General features: G+C 50.8%; 1 protein-coding gene and 2 long non-coding RNA genes across 6 annotated transcripts; 2 read left to right on the top strand and 1 right to left on the bottom strand.

Annotated features, from left to right (window-relative positions):
- Positions 1-555: 555 nt before the first annotated feature.
- Positions 556-6,809, bottom strand: LOC107035326 (zinc finger protein 548-like). 4 transcript variants are annotated; one of them, XM_072968421.1, is made up of 5 exons: positions 6,138-6,809; positions 5,240-5,421; positions 4,956-4,997; positions 2,725-2,851; positions 556-2,029 (listed from the first exon to the last, which is right to left on the bottom strand). In XM_072968421.1, the coding sequence occupies exons 3-5, from the start codon at positions 4,974-4,976 to the stop codon at positions 1,269-1,271; spliced, it is 909 nt and encodes a 302-aa protein (XP_072824522.1). In that variant the 5' UTR covers positions 4,977-4,997; positions 5,240-5,421; positions 6,138-6,809; the 3' UTR covers positions 556-1,268. The 4 variants fall into 4 exon arrangements, with proteins under 4 accessions (XP_072824522.1, XP_072824523.1, XP_072824524.1 ...); XM_072968422.1 differs by having other exon boundaries at positions 6,442-6,809; XM_072968423.1 differs by having other exon boundaries at positions 5,240-5,400; positions 6,442-6,809.
- Positions 6,810-6,986: 177 nt separating this feature from the next.
- LOC116282227 (uncharacterized) lies at positions 6,987-22,071 on the top strand. The gene is made up of 2 exons (XR_012076072.1): positions 6,987-7,224; positions 20,520-22,071. It is a non-coding gene; the product is annotated as an uncharacterized lncRNA (long non-coding RNA).
- On the top strand, positions 9,975-16,814 carry LOC140698339 (uncharacterized). Its single transcript, XR_012076083.1, has 2 exons — positions 9,975-10,787; positions 16,319-16,814. It is a non-coding gene; the product is annotated as an uncharacterized lncRNA (long non-coding RNA).
- Positions 22,072-22,541: the final 470 nt, after the last annotated feature.

The following is a 22,541-nucleotide window of genomic DNA, read 5'->3' as shown; positions in this document are numbered from 1 at the left end:
TAGAGAAGGCAGATTGGCTAGGGCTGGGAGAGACAGGATACAAAGGGGCCAGTGGAGACTCTAAGGGACATGTTCATTGTCATGACTTTGCTGGTGGTCCCATTATGCAGACATATGTGAAAATACATTTTACCCTTTTCATAAATGCAGCTTAATGTTCATTATTACCTCAATAAAGCTGTAATAAAGATTCCATAAAATCTAGATCTCCTGTATAAGTATCATTCACATCTAGCAGATAGCACTGACCCCACCAGCAGCCGGCCCTGTGTCTCGGGTGGCTGAGCCCTGACTCCTGCCAGAACAGAAGGACACACCAACAGATGCTTCACGTCCCACGGGCTAGCAGAAGAGAGATGGAAAATGTATGAATGCAACTACGCCAAGTGTCCAGAGCAATCAAATTCAGAGAGACAGGTCCGGTAGGGAGGGAGCAGGAAGAGCTGTTGTTTAGTGGGTTTAGTTTCACTTCTGCAAGATGAGAACTCTGGAGGTGAGCTGCACAAATATATGAATTTTTAAACACACTAACTGTAAAATTAAAAAGATAGAGGGTAAACTTTCTTATATGTATTTTACCACCATCAAAAATGTAAAAACAAACAAAAAGGACACTATATTAGAGTACTTCCTAGGGATAGCTGAGAGCATCCATTTTGCTGAAGTCTTCCCCCATTTGCAGCACTCCCACTGGTGTGAACTTTTTGGTGCTGAATGTGGTGGAAGTGTTGGTTGGACATGTGCCCATTTTTGCTGCACTTGTAAGGCCTTTCCCTGCTGTGAAATCCCTCATGTGTAACGGGGCTGAGGTTTCACCCAAAGACTTATATTCACTGCACTCAGAAGGCCTTCCTCGAGTGCAAACTCCTGATGTCTAATGAGTGGGAAGCTGTACCAAACAATTTCCCATACTTTCTGTCCTCATATGGTCATAAGGCTGACTCTGAGATCAACTCATAAGGCGCTTCTCCAGTGTCAGGAGCTTGTAGTAGTACCCAAAGAATTTACCATATTCTCTGAACTCGTAAGGTCTTTACCGCCGTGAATTCTCTGCTCAAGGAGGTTGGAGTTGTATCTAAAGAATTCGCCACATTAAGGGCACTCACACTGGCTTCAGTGTGGACTTTCTGGTGATGAACGAGGTGGGACTTCCTAATGAAGGCCTTCTGACATTCGCTGCACTCATACGGTCTTTCTCCAGTATGGATTTTCTGATGCTCCACAAGAATATGCTTGTGGCTAAAGGCTCTCCCACACTCGCCGCAGTCCTAAGGCGTCTCTCCAGTGTGATTTCCCCAGTGTTTCATGAGGTTGGAGTTGAAGAATTCCCCACATTCACTGCACTCATAAGGCCTTCCCACAGTTTGAGCTCTCCAGTGTCTAAGGAGTGTGGAGCTGTACCTGAACGCTTTCCCACATTCACTGCACTCATAAGGCCTTTCTCCATTGTGAAGTCTCTGATGTTTTATGAAGCTGGCATTGTACTTGAAGAATTCCCCGCATTTGCTGCACTCGTAAGTCCTTACACCCGTGTGGACGTTCTGGTGCACAAGTGTCTGTTTTCGACTGAAAGCTTTCCCACATTGAGCACGCTTGTAACTGCTTTGCCCACTGTCAGTGGCCTCCCTGCCCTCAGTGTTGCTCCGTGGCTTCCCCACACTGCGCGGGGCGAGCTGCCAGACGGGCCCTGTGCTGCCGTGGAACTCCTTCCCGTCTCCGCTGCACGTCCAGGTCCTCTCTGCCGTGTGCTCGCTGCTGCTGCTTAGGAGTGAAGCCCTCCCCTCATCTCTTCTGGAAAGTTTGTCTCTCATCTGCCCCTTTTGGTGCTGGGAAAGGTTTGCTCCACAAACATACAGCCCTTGATCAGTGTTGTACTCAGGCAAAAGGTCTTTGGAGACTGGGTCACACATCTCACAGGGAAGGGCCTTCCTGGTGGACGGACCCAGCTTTGGTGTCCTGACCTCTGACACTTCGACACAAACACCTTGCTCAGAAGGTACCTCCTCATCCTGGGCTCCAGGCCAACAACCTGTAAGCAGAGAAGTTCTGGTGAAGGATTTGACAATCGTGGTGGAAGGGTGGCCCCATCAGAAGGACACACCCAGGACCAGAGCCAGTGAGGGAGGCCTGCTGTGCAGAGATGGCCAGGGTAGCTCCCACGATGAGAGTCCTGACGGACAGGTCAGGACAGCAGGGAGAGGCATCGCCTTAGTCCATTCAGGGTGCAGTAACAAACCACCACAAGTGGCTTATAAACAGCACGAACGTACTTCTCACAGTCCTGGAGGATGGCACCCAGACATCAGTCCACACTCTTCTGGCTCACAGACTTCTCACTGGGCCCTGACACAGTGGAAGGAGCTAGGAAGCTCTGTGGGGTCCCTTTTATAAGGGCATTAACCACATTCATGACAGTTCTGCCCCCATGACCTGAACACCCTCAAGGCTCCATCTCCTGATACCTTGGGCATGAGGTTTTCAACATACGAATTTCAGCGGGATGCAAACATTCACACAATAAGGGGCCAGGGCTGCTTGGAGAGAGCAATGACTTGTACACACAGCCCAGCCCTGGCCCTGGCTCCGGCCCCAACAACACACGTGCCAGAAAACCAGGACAGGAAGCAGGACCTGTGGTCTCATCATAGGAGGTCGGAAGTGCCCCCGGGAAAAGAGGAAGAACAGAGCCCAGCCCAGGACGCAGGGTGAGTGTGGGGACCTTACCCAGAGAGGACAGAAGCGCCAAGTTCTCCGTCATCACAGCATGGTACAGGTGTCTCTGAGCTTCATCAAGGAGGCCCCACTCCTCCTGGGAGAAAAATATGGCCACGTCCTCAAAGACCACACGGCCCTGCCAAAATTGCAAGAGTTCGGCTCATGAGCAGCTTCTTGCTTTAACTCTGTTTTTGTGGATTCTGTGTTTATCCGTTTGCTATCCGTTAATTACAGGGCTTTAGTACGGGCCACAATTTGTTTATAGCTCCCTTGTAACCCAGAGCCCATACCCTGAACCAACTCCTTCAGGAACTCTCACACAGCACGTCAGTATTTCCCGGCCCTAAATCAGCCGGGCCAGGTACCAGACAGCGAGGGACGGCCTCACACCCCAGGAGAGGACAACTGTGCAAACGAGCCACCCTAAACTTTTCGTCCAACCCTCCCTGCTTCTCCCTGGAAAGCCCAGTAAAGGCTCTGACCACTGGTTTCCCTTTGCTCATGTTTATGCTCCCGATGAATCGAGTGCTTCCCCACGTGGCCCTGCGCCCCTCCTCTCAGGAAACCGAAGTAATAAAACTGCCCTCCAATGGCTTGGGCCTCTCCGTGTCTCCACTCACTCACCTCCACAAGTTACAATCCTCTGGTACAGTCACTCATGCACCTCCGTTTCTGGGACCTTCCGTCCTCGCCCTACACACCTACCCGGCTCCTGCTCCACCCAGACGTCCCACCGTCAGCTACACCAGGTCCCAGGCACCAGTGCCAGCTCTCCTCATCACCACTGGTCACCGTGTCCAGCACGTGGAATAGAACACGTGGGGGAGAGAGCGGAAAACCACCATCCAGGCTGTGGACCTGCCTGCAGTGCCCGGCTCCTCTCTTACCAGTTTCCCCGGGGTCCCCCATACGTGGACCCTCAGACAACCAAACTCAGACTTGTCCTGGTCCTTAGGTGCCCAGTGCCCAGGCCCAGGACAACCATTCACACTCCTCCTCACCCGCATGTCACTTCTAGGCCTGCACCCTCCTCACGACTCTGACCCCTCCACAGTGACAACTCCGCAGACACCCCAGCCCACACCACAGGCACTTCCTTCACTCCTCACAGGGCCCTGTGCACAGGGAACCAAGGCAGGGAATGGCAAATGCACCCAGCAATCAATCCAGCCCAGTCCTGCCCTGAACCCCCAAGTCCCTGAGGCCAGGGTGGGTCCCAGGCCCTGCTCTGAGGGTCTCCCCACCTGGCCCTGTTTCTCCTTCATCCTCAGTCACCCTTCCTGTGTGAGACCTCACGTCCCCTCTGTCCTCCCCCTCGTCTGCATCACACCAGCTGTCCCATGAGCTGGCAGAACCTTCCTCTGTCCTCACCTGAAGCCGAGGTACACCGTCCTCCCCACCCGGCATCTCTCCTTGGGAGCCTCTGGGACCTTTGTGACATGGACAGAAACGGACTCTTCCTCTTGCATCTGAAAACCCCTCCAACAGCGGACTTCCTCCATTTTAAGTGATGAAGAATCTGTCCTTCCTAACAAGGCCGATGACCTGGGTCATCTCTGATTCTTCCCGCTGGCCCACCTCCTTCAGTCCCTCACTCCATTACATAAAACAGGGGCAGCTCCAGTTTAGAACACAATCAGAAACCAGCCACTTCTCCATCGCACCAGCTACCCTGCTGGTGTAGCCACCCCAACACTCACCTGGATCGTGGCAGGAAATCTCCCCCCGACACCCCTGCCTTCAGTCCCCCCACCCCTGGCCAGGGCTTTCTTCCACTTGGCAGTCAGAGGGAGCCCTTTAAAATCTGGTCACAGCACCTCCCACCTCTGCTTCAGACTTTCCCTTCCACACACCCATCTCATTAGAGGCTCAGGACCTCAGGAAATCATTCAGGCCCAATGCCTGTGAACCCCTATCCCAGCTCCCCATTCCCACCACATATAGCAGAGGCCTGCAGTTCCCTGAATGTCCTGGCTCAGTCTCACCTGTCCCTGTCTGAACACTCTGCATCCTGTAGTCAGGACTCCTGTCACATCCTACCCCGCCAGTTGTCAGAAATGGAACTGCTCCAGGTCACCTGAGATTAAATACAGGATCCTGGGCCTGATGAAGGTACATGGTCTTTGGATGGAAGATAGGAAGAAGGGATAGATGTCCTGGGACACTACCTGGTGACACATATGTCAGGATGACAAAACCATCAGGGTGACAGCTGGGATGGGTGGGACCCCTCCACTCACCTGCACGGTGTCCATAAGCATTTCTGCAACTGTTGTGGGTCCCTGGGGAAGAAGGAAGCCATGAGAAATGGGGAACATGGTAGGATTCCTCCCCTGAGCTGGACCACAACCCCTGCCATGCCTGGTTCTCAGCTCGACAGTCTAAGCACAGTTCCTCAGAAATCAGTACTGCCTCTTACCAGCTGGGTGACCCTGGAGAAGGACTGAGCCTCCCTGAGCCTCAGGGAAAGAAAATGCTGATGGGGATGAGAATGCTTCCACCCTCACAGGGCTTGTACTGGTACCTGATGTAAAGGGTCCACACCATGTATCCACTAGGGCCGTCCACAGGATCAACAGTTCTGTACGTCTTTTCAGTGCGAATGAAGTGGTAGTTTTGAAATCTGGGGTCTTCATCTTTAGCAGTTTTTAAGATTTCAGAGGATGTCATAGAAGAAACTTGGCACTGTAAGCAAATACCTAGAGGCTGATCAATGCCAAGCCAATTATGAAGTGTTTGCAGAAATTTAATGAGTGAATAGGCTAATTTCTAATTGCCTACCTGCGTGTACAAATTTTAGAGGAATATTGGTTAATTCGTGTTTAAGTTAATGAAACTTTCATACATTCTTAAGTTAAGGAGTCAGAGAGAGGGGCCGAGCAGGCAGGTCAGCTGTTAGACCACTCAGCAACCAGGCCCACCCACTAAACAGTCCTCAGAAGGGAGCTTGCTGGGCGCCCTTGACTGAGGATCATCCCTCTCGCCCTGAGGGGTGGAGGAGAGGCAGCAGTGCCCTGGTCTAGGATGCAGTGGCTGCACCAGCCTGGCTGTCCTTTCCCTGGTTCCATCAGGAGTGGCCCTGACCGTGGACCCCACAGCAGCACACGTCGCAGGTCCCACTGAAGGGAAGCTCCTTAGCCCACCCGGGCCTCCCTTTCTACAGACAGGCCAGAATCCCTCCTAGGTCAGCTATGCTCTCTGCTGGAGGAAGCATCAGGGATGCCAACACCCGCCCCTCAGGTCCTGCCCCACTACCCTCAGCCCTCCCCTCCCTCACCACAGGTCAATCTCCGGGAACAATCTAAAGGCTCCCTCCTCAATGTGCTCCCCACACGGTTCCCTGGTGGAGTCCACACCCTCCACTCCTTTGATATCTCCAACCTTGCCCCCTTCCTCTCCTTCCAGACTTTATGTTCACCTACACACGTGCCATTTCCATTTGGTGACACGTCCATCTGCATCCATCTGAAGAACATCACGTCCAAATACACTCATGATCTTCCCCTGGGAACCTGCTCTTTGCATTGACTTTCCCATCTACGTACTTTTTTAGATGTTCAGGCAAAAATTTTGGACGGTGGTTCACGACCTACTTTCGCTTACAACCGTATTTTACGAAGCAGAAAATCCCATTTGCTCCACCTTTGTTTTTCCAGAATCTCTTCACACTTCCCGCGTCCCGCCCCTCCCACACTCTCCTGGGGTCTATGGCGGGGGTCTGCTCACCGCGGTCCCTGCCTCCATTCGCATCCTGGGTTTCCCACGTTTAAGCTGCTAACTCCGCACACAGTTCTCCCGTCCCCACGCCCTTCACAGCCTCCCACCGAGTCCCGCTGCTGGGGCGGCCGTTTCAGGGGAGACACCTCCTCCCCTCCCCGGGTCCCCGGCGCTGCCCACCGCGTAGCACCCGCGAGCCTCGCACAGGCGGCCCCGGGGGAGCTCCCTCCCGCACCCCTTCCCACCCGCTGGAAGGGCGGCCCTGGAGGGGTCCCCAGGGCCGGGTTCACCCTGGAGCCCCTCTTGCCGCTATTTCACTCCCTCAGCTCGCCGCCCACCAAGAGACATTGAAGTACTGAACTCGGGCACACCCAAAGTGCCACCAAAAGACCGGAAGGGACACCGGAAGTCCCGCCCGCCGACGATGTGCAGTGTGCGTCCCGCTTCTACGCTTTCATTGGCTCGGTCCTCGCCGCCGCCACCGCGCGGCCAATGAAGGCTCAACTCAGGGACGTTTTCCCGCGCCCGCGCCGTGTGGGGCGGGACTTCCGGGCAGCTATTTGTGGAGGCCGTGTTTGCGTTGTTTTCGGGTTCTTTCCGCGGTTTTCAGGGTGTTGAGTCCTGAGTGGGGACCGAAGTGAACGGAACCGGCGAGGGTGGGCGTTGTCGCCGCTGCCCAGAGGCGGCCGTGAGGCTCCCTGAGCCTGCAGTGACGGCGGTGCCCTCTTTCCTGCCCCGCTCGCCGCCTCTCCCGGCCCCGCGCTTCCCACCAGCTGGATGAGCCCCGCTCAGGTGGGTGCTGCGTCCCCGGGCCCCATCCCGCCGCCTCCCACCCCCGAGTCCAGGTGCTGATGGGGGGGCGCCCGCTCAGTTCCTGCCGGTCACCCCCGTGTCCAGAGCGGAGGGCGGCCTTGGAGGGGTCGTCCTTCCAGCGGGTGGGAAGGGGTGTAGGAGGGAGTTCCCCCGGGGCCGCCTGTGCGAGGCTCGCGGGTGCTACGCGGTGGGCAGCCTCATGGAAACCTGGGATGTCTTGTATCGGGGACCGGCGAAGGGGAGGAGGTGTCTCCCCTGAAACGGCCGCCCCAGCAGCGGGACTCCGTGGGAGGCTGTGAAGGGCGTGGGGACGGGAGAACCGTGTGCGGAGTTAGCAGATTAAACGTGGGAAACCCAGGATGCGAATGGAGACACGGAGCCTGCTGAGGAGACCTCCCCCCCCACAGACCCCAGGAGACTGTGGTAGGGGCCGGCCGGGGTGGTGGCGGCACAGGGGAAGGGTGAAGAGATTCTGCATAGATCTCCTCGATAGAGCCTACAGGACTTTCTGATGCATCTTGTATAGCTGTGAGCAGAAGGAGCGCTTGAGGGACCATATCACGGTTTTGTTTTGTTTGTTTTTCCCCTGAATATCTGAAAGAGTGGAGATGGGGAAGCAAGCACAGAGGTCAGGTTTCAGAGAGAAGATAATGAGTTGGATTTTGGATGTGTGATTTCAAGGTATCTCAACATGGAGACGCCGCATAAGTATGTGTACATAAAGGTCTGCATGCTCCGGAAGGGGGCTGGGTTGAAGCCGTTAAAGGAGTATATAGTGCAGAGTGGACCAGGGCATGACCTGAGGATCAGATTGAGGAGGGCGAGTCTTAAGGTTGTTACTTCTGGTGTGCCCTGTAGTGAGTCCCAGGAGGGCGGAGACTTCGAGTTTGGGCCTGGGGGTTTCATCATCCCTCATGTTCCCCCCATAATGTAACATACCTGGCAGAGGCAGCATTCTGGCTTGTGTCTGTAGGAAAAGATGCCTGGATGTGGTGAGTGCCTGGCCTGGATGAAGAAGGGGTGAGACAGTGTAGAGTCTCAGCCCTGCAGGTCATCTCTGCTCCTGGAGGACAGTCCCTATGGGACAGATAAGTAGCCAGGTCTGTGGATCAGACTGGTTCCAGACAAGAACACTGCTGACTCACCTCCACACCTCAGGACAAGAGGAACAAATGCACTCCAGTCACGGGGCTCCTGCAGGCACACTTACAGGGATTGTTTGTGAACAGAAAACAGGCTTGTTTGCGGAAAGGAAAGGTAGCTGACCTGCCTGCTCAACTCTCCCTAAAACTCATTAAATTCAGAATATATGAAAAGCACTGATTAAAACATCAGTTAACCAATATCTTTCTAAGTATATTCATATAGAGGGACAGTTAGAAATGAAGATGTTCTATGAATTAAACATGGGAACACTTTATAAAAATTGAAATGTCAGTTTACCTATATTATTTTTTAATAGTCTAGGTATTAGCAAATTAAGTAGAGTGTTATATATCACATTCTCTGAAAACCTTAAAAAGCTGAAATAATGCAAACCCACATTTTCAAAACCCAACCCCTTCATATGCACTGAAAACAAAAAATTGTGAATCCTGTGGATCATTACAGCTGACAGGTAGTATGTGCTCTGAAGTTTAACACTTTCATCAGCCCTGTCAGATCAAAACCATTGCCCCCATTTTACGCTGAAGGAGTTGAGGCTCAGGGAATTTCAGTCTTTAAGGAGACTCACACAGCTGATAACAGTGACACTGAGACCACAGAAACTGAGTATCAACCATCAGGCTGAGACCATTTTGCTCCAGGGCAGGGTAGGGGTGGTGGTCCAGCTCAGCCCTTAGAATCCTACCGTGGGTGCCTATTTCTCATGACCCCCTCTTCCCACAGGCTCCCCTGTTGTTTTCAGAGGTGCTTATGGACACTTACAGGTGGATCAGGGATGTGCCAGACCTTCCTCCAACCCAATTATCACTCTGAAGGTTTTGTCGCTCCCCCATAAAGAATTTGGTGTCCTGAGATTATTCACCTGTACTCACTTCCTTGGGTCTGAAGTCCCTGTGGTTTCACTAAGGCCTAGGGTCTTAAACTCACCTCAGGTTTTATGGACCCGTGACTGACAGCCAATGGAGTAAGATGTGGAAGGGTGTTCTGGGCACAGGATCCAGAAGTTCAGACAATTGGAGGTGAGACTGAGCTCGAAAATTGAGGGAACTGCAAGTTTATTATATGTGGTAGGAACATGGGGTGGGTGGGAGAGTTATTGGTGGGTTGGGGCACATAGTTACAGGTCTAAAGTGACAGCCTGAGAATCTGAGTGAATTAGGAGCTAGGGAAGGTTTGGAGTGAGCAGCAGGGTATTTGACCCAGATTGTAACAGGCTGTGTCTACCTGCGGGGGATACTGTGGAAGAGAAGGCGGAGGCCAGGCAACCTGGGAGGAAGTGACCATGGCTGTGCAGGTGAGAGTTGACAGTAGCTGGACAAGTGTCCTGGCTGTGGAGGGAGAGGCAAGGTGGCCTTCCATTTGTGTTCTGAACAGACCTGCCCATGTTCAGTGATTTGGAGAGTGTGGGAGCTGGGATGGAAGGGGGGTCAGAGGTGGCCCCAGGTTTCTGGCTTCTGTTGGAAGGATAGATATTGTGTCAGGTGAGACGGGGACGGCAGCAGTGGGAGGGATTTTCAGAGGGAGTGGAAAGAGTCAGGTCTCATCACACGTGATCCAGAGACTCCGGGCGGAAGTGCCCTGGCGGCAGCAGAAGTATAGTTGTGGAACTGGGAGATACGTTCAGGTTGCAGACAGCTGTGCAACAGGTGGCTTCGTTAGGTTCTGGTGGCAGGAGTGGGAAGGAGGAGGCCGAGGTGTGTCTCTCTGCTGGCAGATGATGGGGGGGTGGTTGTCATGGAGACAGATGAGGAAACAGAATGTCTGAGGGGATAAGGGTAAAGGAGCCTGAAAGGCGTCCAAGGGGGCTGCGGACCTGAGATAGACATCGAAGCATCTCCATGAGGAGGTCACATGGTAAACTCACTACACGTGTCAGCAGGGCACACCACCCCACTTTGGACTCACCTGTGTCTGGTGGTGATTCTTGGTCTGGTCTGCACTGTTTAATTCAGGCTAGTAGGTTAATTTAGGTGAAAAAGGATCAGTTGGGAGCATTGCTAGTTCTCGGGTAGGGTGGGGAGTTCGGGGTCACTGGGCTTTGAATGAGGGTCAGGTGGAGAGAGGCTGTCTAGACTGCTTATGGGCAGCATGAGAAGACATGGTGGAGGGCTACTAGTCATGAGGTCCTAGTGTCAGCTTTTGAGGGTGAGTGTGACATGGGGGACAGGGCCACATGGGGAGAATCACAAAAAGACCTTGGTGCTCTCTGGTGCTGGGGAACTTGGACGTTCTGGGTCAAAAGAGGATTCCGTTTCCATTTGCAAAGCCCCGCCTGGATTCCACGTGCACAGTGGCATGTCGGGCTCTCCGCACCTGGGTTGCAAAAGAAGAAGGACCAGAGCTGCGGAGAGATTCAGTCCAAGACTGCTGTGCAGGTGAGGAGGGGACTGTGCCGCCCCAGGCCCTGACGCCAGGTGCCTCAGGGAGGAAGTGAGTTCAGGCTCCGTTATCTGAGAGGCAGATCTGGGGACCTTAGGACACTAATGAAGTCGGAGTAGAGCCTGCGTCCTGTCAGGGGGAGCATCCAGACCCAGAGGTTAGACGGTGCTTTTCTGCGCCCTCCCCCAACTCATTTTTATTGTGTTCTGGACACAGTGGTGAGTGGAAATATGGAGAGAGAGGTGCTGGTTCCTCTGGACCTTGTGTCTCTTCCGCATTTGGGAAGTGGGGGTGGAGGGTGGGGAGGGAAGGGAAGTGTGGGGGAAAGACTGATGGTCCCAGAGAGAGGAGCTGCATGTTGATTGAAACGTCCCCATTTTGGCAGGGACTCGTGGTTTTTACAGATGTGGCTATACTTTCCTCCCAGGAGGGGTGGGGGCTCCTGGATGAGGCCCAGAGAAGCCGGTACTACCAAGTGGAGATGCTGGAGAGCTTTGCGCTTACAGCCTCACTGGAGAAGGCCCTCACACCCGCCCCAGGGTCCTGGGCTTTGCCCTGTTCCTTCGCTCTGTCTTTCCCACATCCAGGCTGTGGGTAAGACTCCCTTTCTTGGTTTCCTAGCGTGTGTGTGGGAGCCATTCCCAGGCTGCGTGCACTGTGCTGCCTCCCCCCAGGCAGCCCCATCCCTTGCCTGTCTCTGGTTGGGTTACTCTGTTCAGTGCACGGAGGCCTTCACCCTTCTTGATGACTGTTTTTGGGGCCTGCCTGTGCCAGAGATACATGGTTCCTACTTGGAGAGACCATTGATTCTACCGGACCCTCTGTGGAGTTCTTGGATTATAGAATGTTAGTGGCCACACGTCGGCTCACTTGCGGGGGGCATGCCGCCCACCCCTTCTCCCTGGGTTTCATCTTGCTTGGTCTGTGCCAGGTCCCTCTAGGTGCTCCCTGAGAGGAAAAGGGAGGGGCCTGGGGGCTTGATAGGATGGGCATTACTCCCTGAGCGCCCACAGAAAGTGGCTCTGGAGCTTGGGAGCTGAAAGAGGGTGTGTTGCAAAGATGGCTTTAAGTCGCACTGGAAACCAGGCCAGTGTCCACCAGTGGGTGATGCTAGAGACAGTGGTCACATTTCATTTCTACCTTTTCTCTCCCACTGTCATTTTGAATCTTCCAGTCCCCGGCTCCCCTGACATTTGCAGCCTCCACCTCTTCTCTGTTCCCTTTTACTGCACCCTGTGCTGTGCTCTCAACATTTGACCCGCACTTAAGATATTGGGACATTTGGGGGAGGGTAGAGCTCAGTGGTAGAGTGTGTGTTTAGCATGCATGAGGTCCTAGGTTCAATTAATCAATCAGTCAATCAAACTAATTACCTTCCCACCCAAAACAAAACACAAAGCTTAAAAAAACTACAGTCTGTTAAAAAAAAAAGTATTGTGACGTTTGCACATATTTTTGGGGGGGGGGAGTAATTAGATTTCTCTATGTATTTTTTAATTAATTTTTTTATTTTATTTTACTTTTTAGTGGAGGTACTGGGGATTGAACCCAGGACCTCGTGCATGCTAAGCATATGCTCTACCACTGAGCTAGACCCTCCTTTGCACATACCTTTAAACAGTCCTTGGACACTGGCTCCTGTGTCACAATCAGACATTTCTGGGTCCAGACACAACCTTCATCACAGTGCTCCTTTCTTACCAGCGGCCACAGCCTTGTGGAAAGCCATTTGCAGAGGAGTGAGTTGAGGACCCTTCTCATCCTCCCTGCACTGCACCCACTCCTTGTGTCCTTACTTGTCAGGGCTCTCCTATCACATGAGCTTCCCAGGCCGAGCCCCGCACAGCAGGCCTCCTTGCTGGCTGTGGGTCCTAGTGCCATCAGCAGTCTCATGGACTTACTCATGAGGGTGTCTGACACACGTTTGTGATGGGGCCACTCGTCCCCCCAGTGTCAGCACCCTCCCAGCATTTCTCTGCTTATAGATTATTGCTGTGGAGCCCAGGGTGAGGAGCCACCTTCAGAGCAAGGTGTTTCTGTTGGAGCATCACTGGCCAGGACCCCAAAGCCAGGTCCATTCACCTGGAAGGCCCAGCCCTGTGGGACATGTAGCTCACTCTTGAAAGACATCCCGTCCATGGCTGAGCAGGTGGAACACACCCTGGGCGGGGACTGTGCACCTGTGGGGCAAAGCTTTCCCAGCACCAGAAACATCAAATTAGAGGGAAACGTTACAGACAGGACAAGGAGAGGCCTTCATTTGTGAAGAACTGCAGTGAAGACAGAGGACCATGCCATGCAGGGAGGGTGAGAAGGGCCTCACCACTTGCTCCCACCCTCTCCTGCAGCAGAGTCCAAGCAGCATGGAAAAGCAACACAGGGACACCACAGGCGGAGAGGCCTTTCCAGATGGACAAGATGATTACAGGTGCACTCAGTGTGGGAAGGCCTTCGGCCATGAACGTGTGGTTGTTGACCATGAGGAGATCCACCCTGGAGAAGAGCTTTATGAGAGTGAGCAGTGCGGGAAGGCCTTCCTTAGAAAGTCACATGTTGATCAGCACCAGAAGGTCCGCACTGAAGCTGGGCTTTATGAGCCCTTGGAATGTGGAATTTTCTTTACAGAAATACCTGGCCTCAGTGACCACCAGAGAATTCACACCAGGCCAGGACCTTTTGAGTGTAGCGAGTGTGGGAGGGCCTTCCTTAGACTGTCCCAACTTGTTGGTCCCCAGAAAGTCCACACTGGAGAAAGACCTTGTGGTTGCAGTGAATGTGGGAAGTTCTTTAGGAACCACTCCATGCTCATTAGACAGCGAGTTCACACAGGAGAAAGCCCTTACAAGTGCAGTAGATGTGGGAAAGCCTTCACCCCCAAACATAAACTAGTTGAGCACCAGAAAATCCACAGTGGTGAAAAGCCTTTTGAGTGCAGAGAATGTGGAAAAGCTTTCAGCCACAAAGACAAAGTTACTGAGCATGAGAAAATCTACACTGGAGAAGGGCCTTGTGAGTGCAGAGAATGTGGGAAAGCCTTCACCTGCAAACAAACTAGTTGAGCACGAGGGAATCCACACTGGAGAAAGGCCTCATGCATGCATTGATGTAGGAAATTCTTTAGTTGCACCTCCACACTCCTTAGACACTGGATGGATCCCACTAGACAAAGGCCTTATTAGTGCAACTCATGCGGCTGGTTTTTGTAGTACAACTGCAGACTCAGCACACACCAGCGAGTCCACGTTGATGTGAGGCCTTAGGAGAACAGTGAATATGGGAACATCTTTACTTGCAACTCTGGCCTCGTTAAACATTGTTGAACTTATACTGGAGAAATGCATTCTGAGTGCAGTGAATGTTGGAGCGTCTTTAGCCCAATCTGCCATTCAGTTGGCTCCAAAAAGTTCACAGCAGAGAGAGATCTTAAGAGTGCAACAAATAGGGAAAAGACTTCAGCCAAACGTCTGCTCTGATTGGCTCTGTGAAGTACCTGTTATGTACTTTGGGTTTTTTTTTTCCCCTTCTTATTGTGTTAAAATACACACACGTAAAACTTGCTCTCTAAAGTACTTTAGTGCGCAGTTCAGTACTGTCAGGTACGTTCAGTGACTCTGCAGAGCTCCTGTCATCTTGCAAAAGTGAAACTGTCCCCTTGAGTAATGACTCCTCCTCCTCCTCCTCCCCTAGCTCTCGGCAACCTGTTCTGTTCTCTGTCCTCTTGAATGTGACTGCCCTCACTACTTCATGTAAGAAGAATCAGTTTTTGCCTTTTTGTGAATAGCTTTCTTCACTGAACATAATCTCGAGTTTCATCTATCATGTGTCATGTTTCAGAATTCCCTTGCTTTTGAAGACTGAATAGCACTCCGCCGTGTGTATATACCATGTCTTTACCCGTTCATCTGCTGCCTGACACCTCCCTTGTTCCGATGTTGGCTGTTGTGAAGAGTGCTGCAGTGGGAATGGCTGCACCTCTCTCTCCTTGAGATCCTGCTTTCAGTTTTCTGGGGTGTTTAGCCAGAAGGGGAATTGCTGGATCATAGGTCATTCTGTTTTTAATATTTTGAACTGTTTTCTTTATCAGCTGTACTGTTATGTCTTCCCATCAAAGGTCCACAGGGTTCCAGTGTTTCCACATCCTCAACAACATAATTTTATCTTCTGTTTCGTGTTTAGAAGTAGCATCCTAATGAGTGTAGCTCATTGTGGTTTTGTTCAGCATTTCCCAAACGGCGAGCGATCATGGACTTCTTGGCCATTTGTGTGTATTCTTTGTAAGAGTGTCTGTGTTTCAGGTTGTTTTCTCATTGATGAGTTGTGGCAGTTCTTTATACAATCTAGATGCTAACCACTTATCAAGTGTATGAGTTGCAGATGTTTTTCTTCCATTCAGTAGGTTGCCTTGTCACTGTTGATTGTGTGCTTTTCCCAGAAGTTTGGAACTTTCTCTCTTTTTGCTTCTCACTGTGCTTTTCTTGTCAATGCCAAGAAGTTATTTCCAAATCCAGTGTCATGAAGCTTTTCCCCTATGTTTTCATCTAAGAGTTTTATGAGTTTGCATCTTACTGTTAGGTCTTTGATCCATTTTGAGCTCATTTCTGGATATGGTGTGAGGTAAGTGTTCAACTTCATTCATCTGAATGCAGACATCTACTTTCCTACAATTTATTGCAAAGACCGTCCTTTTCCCATTGAATTGTCTAGACATTCTTGTCCATTTTGGTCATATATACAAAATACACAGGCTTCCATTTCTGGGCACTATGTCCTGTTTCATTGTTCTTAATATTTGTCTTTATGACAGTAGCACAGTGTTTTGATACATAGTTTTGTGAAAATATTGTCTTGATCCAGTTTTGAGTCCCTGTTTATACTGGTCATTTCCTCATTTGGAGCAGCTGATTTAGGTCCACATCCAGTCATTGTCGTTACCCAGCATTCCCACTCTGGGCTGCTTTACACCAACCCTAGGTCCCAGAGCCAGGATACCAGGCAGCTCGGGACAGCTGCTGTGCCCTGGCCCCGTGAAGTTGTTCCAGCTGGGCCAGCCCCAGGCCACTTGCCGTATGTAGGGGCTCTCTAGAGCTTCAGGTTGTTCACTGTGTCCTCCATACAGCCTGCTGTGTGGCCCTGCCTGATGCCCTTCTCTTGTTCTAAGCCCTCAGTAACACAGAACTCTGTCTTTTATCCACCCAAGTGTGAGTGTGTCGTGTTTCACCATCAGGAACAGTTAAATCTCACAAAACAGCTACACACCCCAGAAGAGTATTGAGTGCAGTGAATGTTGGAAGTTATTCAGCTGTTAGCCTAAACTCAAACAGCACTAGTAAACTTAAATTGGAGACAGATCTTAGGAGTGCAGGCAACGTACTCCGTCCTTGTGCTACATAATTACAGAGCAAAGCCCTAGGGAGGAGTCTTCATGAGGAAGAGATCAACCAGAGATTGAACCTCATACATCCAGGCTTTCTAGGGGGGTTCTCTGAAGGGCCAGGAATATTGGAAGTTTCCATGATACACCTTGCAGGTTTGGACCTGCCTGGAGTCCTTGTGAAAAAGAAGTTGCTGCTGCTATCTGTCACCAAAGCCTTCCCTCCTCTACCACGTGGCAGGCACCTCTGTGTGTGAATCATCCTTAAAGTGCTCAGAGGAGGCAGAAGCTCGCTTCATCTGGAGGACTCAGCAGCCTCTTGACCTTTGGGGTCCCTCATTTCCTCCCCACTGATTGTTTTGGGTGGGATATGACCCAGCTTTGGGCAGGGGGACTCCAGCTGGCTTCTGCAGTCAGCTTGTGGAGAGTTCCCTTCTCAGTGACTATGTTTGATTGCCTTTTAACTGGTGGGTTGATTGTTCCACCCTCTAAGTCGCCCAACCCAGGAGTCTCCACCTGACACTGCTGGTGATTGTGATCATCAACTTCTTTTTGATCGTGAAAGACATTGACTCATGGGGTTCTAGTTGCTGTGTGCTGCAGACTGGGGTCAGAATTAGGCTCTGCCAGAATAAAAGGGATTTTGTGGGGACCCCTAGTTTGTATTTGCATTTCAGGAGGGAATAGCAAGATGACAAAAATAGCCATCGATCCTAATTGGTTCAGCCAAGTACGCTTGCTGCTGAGCTTGCAAAAATATTGGTGACTACCTCCCCAGCCACCTCCTAAGTGAGAGGTGCTTTCTCCCCGGCTCAGAGGACTACACTTCTGTCTACTCGCTGTGCCCCATGCTGGGATGCGTCATTGATTAACCTTGTGACTGTACTGTCTTTGTGTGAATGTATTGAAGCCTCACCTTCAGTCAAAATGGCCTGGGGACTTTCACTTCTGCAAAGTGGGAGCTCAGATGCTGAGGGCGCTACCTGCTGACCCTGCGTGGGTGGCAGGTCTTAATCTGCACATTCTTGACACAACAGCTCTGTGTTTTCCAACATATTACCTTTTATTTACTGTCTGCTTCTTTCCTTACACCTTTCATCCAAAGGCCTATCTTCCCACTTGTACTGAGAAGGACACTAAGGCCTGGGAAGACCTGACACGACCAAGTGACATTTCCATTTGAAGCACCACTCACAGTTCATGGCATCCCCCGCGATTCTCAGCAGAGCTCAGAAGGGTTTGAATTCCTCTACATCCCCGGAATCAAAGCTCTCAGACACCAGGACACAGTACTCCTGCTCCCCTGTCCCGTGACTCCAAGATTCCACCCTTCTCTCGCTCGTGACTCTGGATATGTTTGTCACAGCAGCAGAATCGTTTCATTGCACGTATCTGCTTTCCCATATGTTTACCATGCTTGGTGATGATCATCTTCCCTCCCTGAGGGCAGGACCCCTGTCTCTGTCTGCTTGGGCTGATCTGCGTCCATCACGTGTCCCTGTGTGTTTGTGTGAGGCTCCAGGTTGCGGCAACACGTGCACAAGGCTCCTGTTCTGACCACCGTCAGTGCATCGTCAGACCTGCAGGACTGGGGCTAGGATGGCGAAGAGGGGGGAGTTTCTCCAAGCCGGGGTGAGACCACCTGGTCACACCTGCATGTGTGTGGTTGTGTGATCCTGTGTGCATCCACACACCAGGCTTCCGGACCTCCCTGTCCCATACCTGCCTCACAGGGGTCCCTAGAGCATTTGTGCATTTGTGTCCTCATACCTGCTGGGGTGGTTCAGCACCTCCCTCCATTTCACACAAGCCTCTGTTGCACATTGTAAATGCCAGCTGTGTGTCTCAGGACTATCGCATCTTGTCTTCGTGGATGCAGTATAATGCACATGTGTGTGTGCAGTCTTGCTGGGCGGGGGTGATGCAGAATGCTGCCCTCATCACAGTGTCCCCAGGATGCCTATGCAGGGGCCTCCGGGTTGTGCTGAGGTGTCATTATTGTTACTGGATTTAATGGGTCCTTCCCTTGGGTGCAGAGCCAGTGAACACAGCAAGTACGTTCAGTTGAAGCAGAAGCATTTACTACTTGTGAGAAGTAAGGAGACAGGAAGATAGCTCTCAAAGACCTGGACCAGGGAAGTTTTAAGCCTGGGGGGCTTGCATATTCAGGAAAGGGCCAGCAGGGACAGGGTGACTGCAGGTTGCCAAGAGCTGCAAGCAGGCAGAGGCTCGGTTGTTGGTCTTACTGGGTTATCGTGTTCACTAGGACGTGCTGTAACCTTTTCACAGTATCTGGCATTTGGAACTTTGTGCAATTTAACTAGTTCTGCAAAACAAAGCACACTTCGATTTAACCCCATCTCTTCCTTCCTTACTGCTGCCTAGTGAACATTATCACACAGCAGTCACACCCTGTGTATCTCCAGGAGTGCCACATGGCACAACTGTCCACCCAGACTAGACCTGAATCCCCAGTCCCATCAATATCTAGTTTACAGGAAATACGGGGAACAGGTTTAAGAGTGAAAGCAAATTAGGAGTAAGAAAATCTCTGTGTTGCAAAAAATGTAAGAACGTCCTCCACTCTTAGAGCATTTCCCCTTAGCAAACTTTTTTCCTCATCTTTCAATTTTATTAGGTAGAATTGTTACAATTTGACTGTACATATACAAAATGTTGCTTGTAAATACATATATACAAATACTGCACGTTTTTAAAATTTACATATATATACTGTTCATTGTTTCTAAGACCAGTCTAAAGCTTTAGCTTTTTTTTTTAACATTTTTTAATTGATTTATAATCATTTTACAATGTTGTGTGAAGCTTTAGCTTCTTAAACTTGACAGTTATCAAGGAAATAAAGCCAACCACAAAATAAGAATCAACAGAATGCAGTAATCCAGTCATAGAGGACAGTCAAATGTGCTTACATATATTCAAGAAATCAACCATCTAAGTTATAAATAAGTTGTCCATTTGTGTGCTTTTAAAAATATTCCACATATAAGTGATACATGGCATTTTTCTTTCTCTTTCTGGCTTACTTCAGTTAGAATGACGATCTCCAGGTCCATCCATGTTCCCTTAGCAAACTTCTAATTGTAAATTCTTTCTTTGTCCTTTTGGGATGTATGTAAATTTTGAAAAAGCTAAATAAGTCTCTTGTCAGATTTATAATTGTATAAAAATGTGCTCCTGGGGTTTTAACTTATGGAGGTGACTGAGTGAGGACCGGCGAGACTAATGCCATTTGAAATTCCCCAGGGATATAAGCGGCCCAGCGTGCCAAGTAGGGACACGTGGCCTGTCCCATGAGAGGTCAGGAAGCAGGGAGGTCTCGTGCCTTCATAAGCATAGGGGCCCGAAGAACTAGCAGTGAGCACCCCGCTATAGAAGACGCACATTCTGGAGTCCCAGGCTAAGGGTTTGTAACCCAGGGCCGCGAGACGTGCGGGGAGGTGGGCTGGGACGCGGTCGGGCGGCCGGCGGTGCGCCCTCGTCGCCCCACGATCTGGACCCGTCCCGCTGACGGTCGCATCGGTTGTCGGGCGTCGCCTGACGTCCACTTTTAGGTCGTGCACTTTCCTCCGGAGCCCTTCACAAGGGGAGGAATTCGGCCGCGTTGTCTGAGCCAGAGTTCCGGGAGGCCGGCGGCGCGGGCTGGATCATCCCGGTCATGCAGAGCGGCTGCGCAGTGTGCTCTCGCGGGAAATTGGACCTGCAGGCTTATGGGGAGTTGCTGACGCAGAGCTCCGGGGCCCAGTTGAGGGGTCGCCCGGCCGGGTCGAGCAGCCTCCGCGGGGCCTCTCCGGCCAAGGAGAGTGACCGGGGCCCGGTGTCCGCGTCCGGAAGCCGGTCCACCGGAGGTGGGAACCGGCCGGGCCGTCCGGGGAGGGCGTGACGGGCTCGCGAGTGTCTCGCGTGGAGCCTGGTGGGTGGAGGCGCCTCCGCGGAATTTGTCCCGAGACCGGCTTTGCCCGCATGTGAGACCCGTGGAGGCGACCAGCTCCCGCAGGTCGCCAGGCAGAAGCATTCGGGGAGCGCAGCGCTGGGGGCCGGGCTGCAGGCCTAGGAGGCGCGGTAGAGCGGCCCCGGAGCCAGGTGTAGTCATTTGTTCTCCCCAGATTAGCTCTGCAGCACGGTCCCCAAGGCTTCCCCCCAAAAATCTCAGTTAAGTGAAAACTGCTTTTCTGCACGATCGCGAGATTTTGTTTTTCATTTTGGGGGGGGGTAGTAATTACGTTTTTTTTTTTTTTTAAACTGGAGGGAGAGGGGATTGAACCTTGTACGTGCTGAGCACTCACGCTACCACTTGAGTTTAACCTCCCCTTTTAAGTATATTTTTTTTTTGAAGGTCCGGCGCCACCTCTTCGGAAAGATAACATGGGGGAAGGCCCTTCCTACCTGTCCCGCGAGAGACAGATGGGTGAGAAATTCTAGGATTCCTTTGGATAAAAGGCAAAGAGGTACAGCAGACGATCCCGCAAGTTCCCAGGCACATTCAGAATAAACTAACAAATTATGCCGTCAAGTGCTCTCACTAAAAAGACAGGTGGTCGAATTTATATAGAAAACTACTTGCTTGACAATAGGGTGAGGTTTCTTTCTGTCCTTAAATTCTCTTCAGTGGATCCTCTGTGAGGTGTGTCACGTTTTTTCTTTCTCTCCTGACTGTGGAGATTTTTCTGGGAAAAAGATTTTGTTTTCCCAACGATGGTCAGCATGTTCAGATCCCAGTGGCAAATCCTATCAGTTAGGGGACCCTAATAACTGATGTATTAGAAGAATTTTTGAAAAGGTCATAACATACTCAGAGGTTTTAAAGACTTACGGTCCATACTTGCTTACACGATACATTATGCGTCCTGATTGCAGTGAATATATTTTTTAATTGCACTAGCCAGTTTACAATGTCGCCTCAATTTCTGGTGTACAGTGTATTTGTCTTATGTACATATACAGTGTTTATCTACTCATCCATCTGTTGATGGACATTAAGGTTGCTTCCATGTCTTGGCTATGGTATACAGAGCTGCAATGAATATACTTTGCTAAACACATTTTTAAGGTTACTAATGTCCCCTGGATATGCCCGTGTCCTCTTCCTGGACCTTGGGAATTGTGAGAAAACTCAAGTCTCCTAATAAGGCAGAGGGAGATCTTACTAATATAGACGAAGGCGACTGGAAGACTAAGCAAGATGCTAAACTGCTGGCCTTCCAGGAACTAGTATAAGCCAAGAAACAGAAGGAATGTGGTGGGGTTGGGGTCTGTTTTGCAGAGTATGATGAAAGGTTATCTGTCAGGAAGACAGAGCCCACCTGTCTGACCTTTCTCTTCTCGACGTGTGAAACAGATCTAAGGCCCCTGCCAGAAGTCACGTCAGTAGCACGGCCCAAAGGCTTAGATAATCAGTGCCATACATTTCTTTGGATTGAAAAACTCAGGTCTGTGATGTTCCTTCACATCAGTAAAGTAGAACTACCCTTCCTAAAAATTCTTAGTTGTCTGCTTGTAAACTGCCTAAACTCCTTGGCTTTCCCTCTCTAATCGCATGGCCTAGGCACTCTTATCACAGGGTTCTTTATTGACCCTTATGAGGGCTCAAGTTTTTTCTGTTATCCCATAAATATCTGGATGTGAGACTGTTCTGTCTCCGAGCTTTGTATGCCTCTGGAAGTGAATTTAGCTCAGGTGATAGTTTGAGAGAGTATGTTAATAATGAAGACTACACGTTGTGACTATCCCATTTATTCCACCCAGCAACTGAAGAAAGTCAAGTTCCAACAGATTTATTGTCTTCTCAGTTACTAATAAAAAGGGGCAGGTGTAGCCTAGTGCAAGGGGTCCTGGGTTCCATCCTCAGTATCTTCATGTAAATAAACTTAATTACCTTCCCTCCCACCCACCCCCTCAAAAAAAACTGAGCTACCACATTCATTACCAGTAGGCAAATAAATACTATGAACATCTTACGAAACATAAACTAGTTACTGACAGGGCAAAAAGTGTCATTCACTTCAGCATACAAAACTGTATACTCATAATGTTCTCTACATTGTCACATTAGGCATGTCTGTGATAGTGGGAACAAAGTGTAAAACCTCACCTTCACTACGCTCTAAAAGGTGTTTTCCAGTGGAGTAGCTGGTGTTGGAAAAGTGTGGGTTGGTTCCTGAATGCTTTTACACACTCAGTGCCCTTTTGTGGTGAGGCCACAGCTACCAGAGGGATCGCTCCCAGCCCACTGGCATGTTGGCATGTGAAAGACTTCTTGGACGCGGGGACCATGGAGCCTTATGCACATCTCTCTTAAACACTTTACACTGAGGGGGCAGTTTCACACCTGCCCCACAAGGTTTTCAACCAGAGATAG

The sequence above is a fragment of the Vicugna pacos genome, chromosome 9, assembly GCF_048564905.1.
Source record: "Vicugna pacos chromosome 9, VicPac4, whole genome shotgun sequence".
Lineage (NCBI taxonomy): Eukaryota > Metazoa > Chordata > Mammalia > Artiodactyla > Camelidae > Vicugna > Vicugna pacos.
Note: the sequence above shows the minus strand (reverse complement) of the source record. Positions and strands in the feature narration are given on the sequence as shown.

What these genes read in the sequence shown, in the direction of transcription:
- LOC107035326 (XM_072968420.1), bottom strand. Translation starts at nt 4,976, where the DNA reads ATGCTTATGGACACCGTGCAG. An exon ending in TGCTTATGGACACCGTGCAG is followed by an intron (nt 2,852 to 4,955) that starts GTGAGTGGAGGG and finishes CAATTTTGGCAG; the next exon opens with GGCCGTGTGGTCTTTGAGGA. An exon ending in GGCGCTTCTGTCCTCTCTGG is followed by an intron (nt 2,030 to 2,724) that starts GTAAGGTCCCCA and finishes CTCTGCTTACAG; the next exon opens with GTTGTTGGCCTGGAGCCCAG.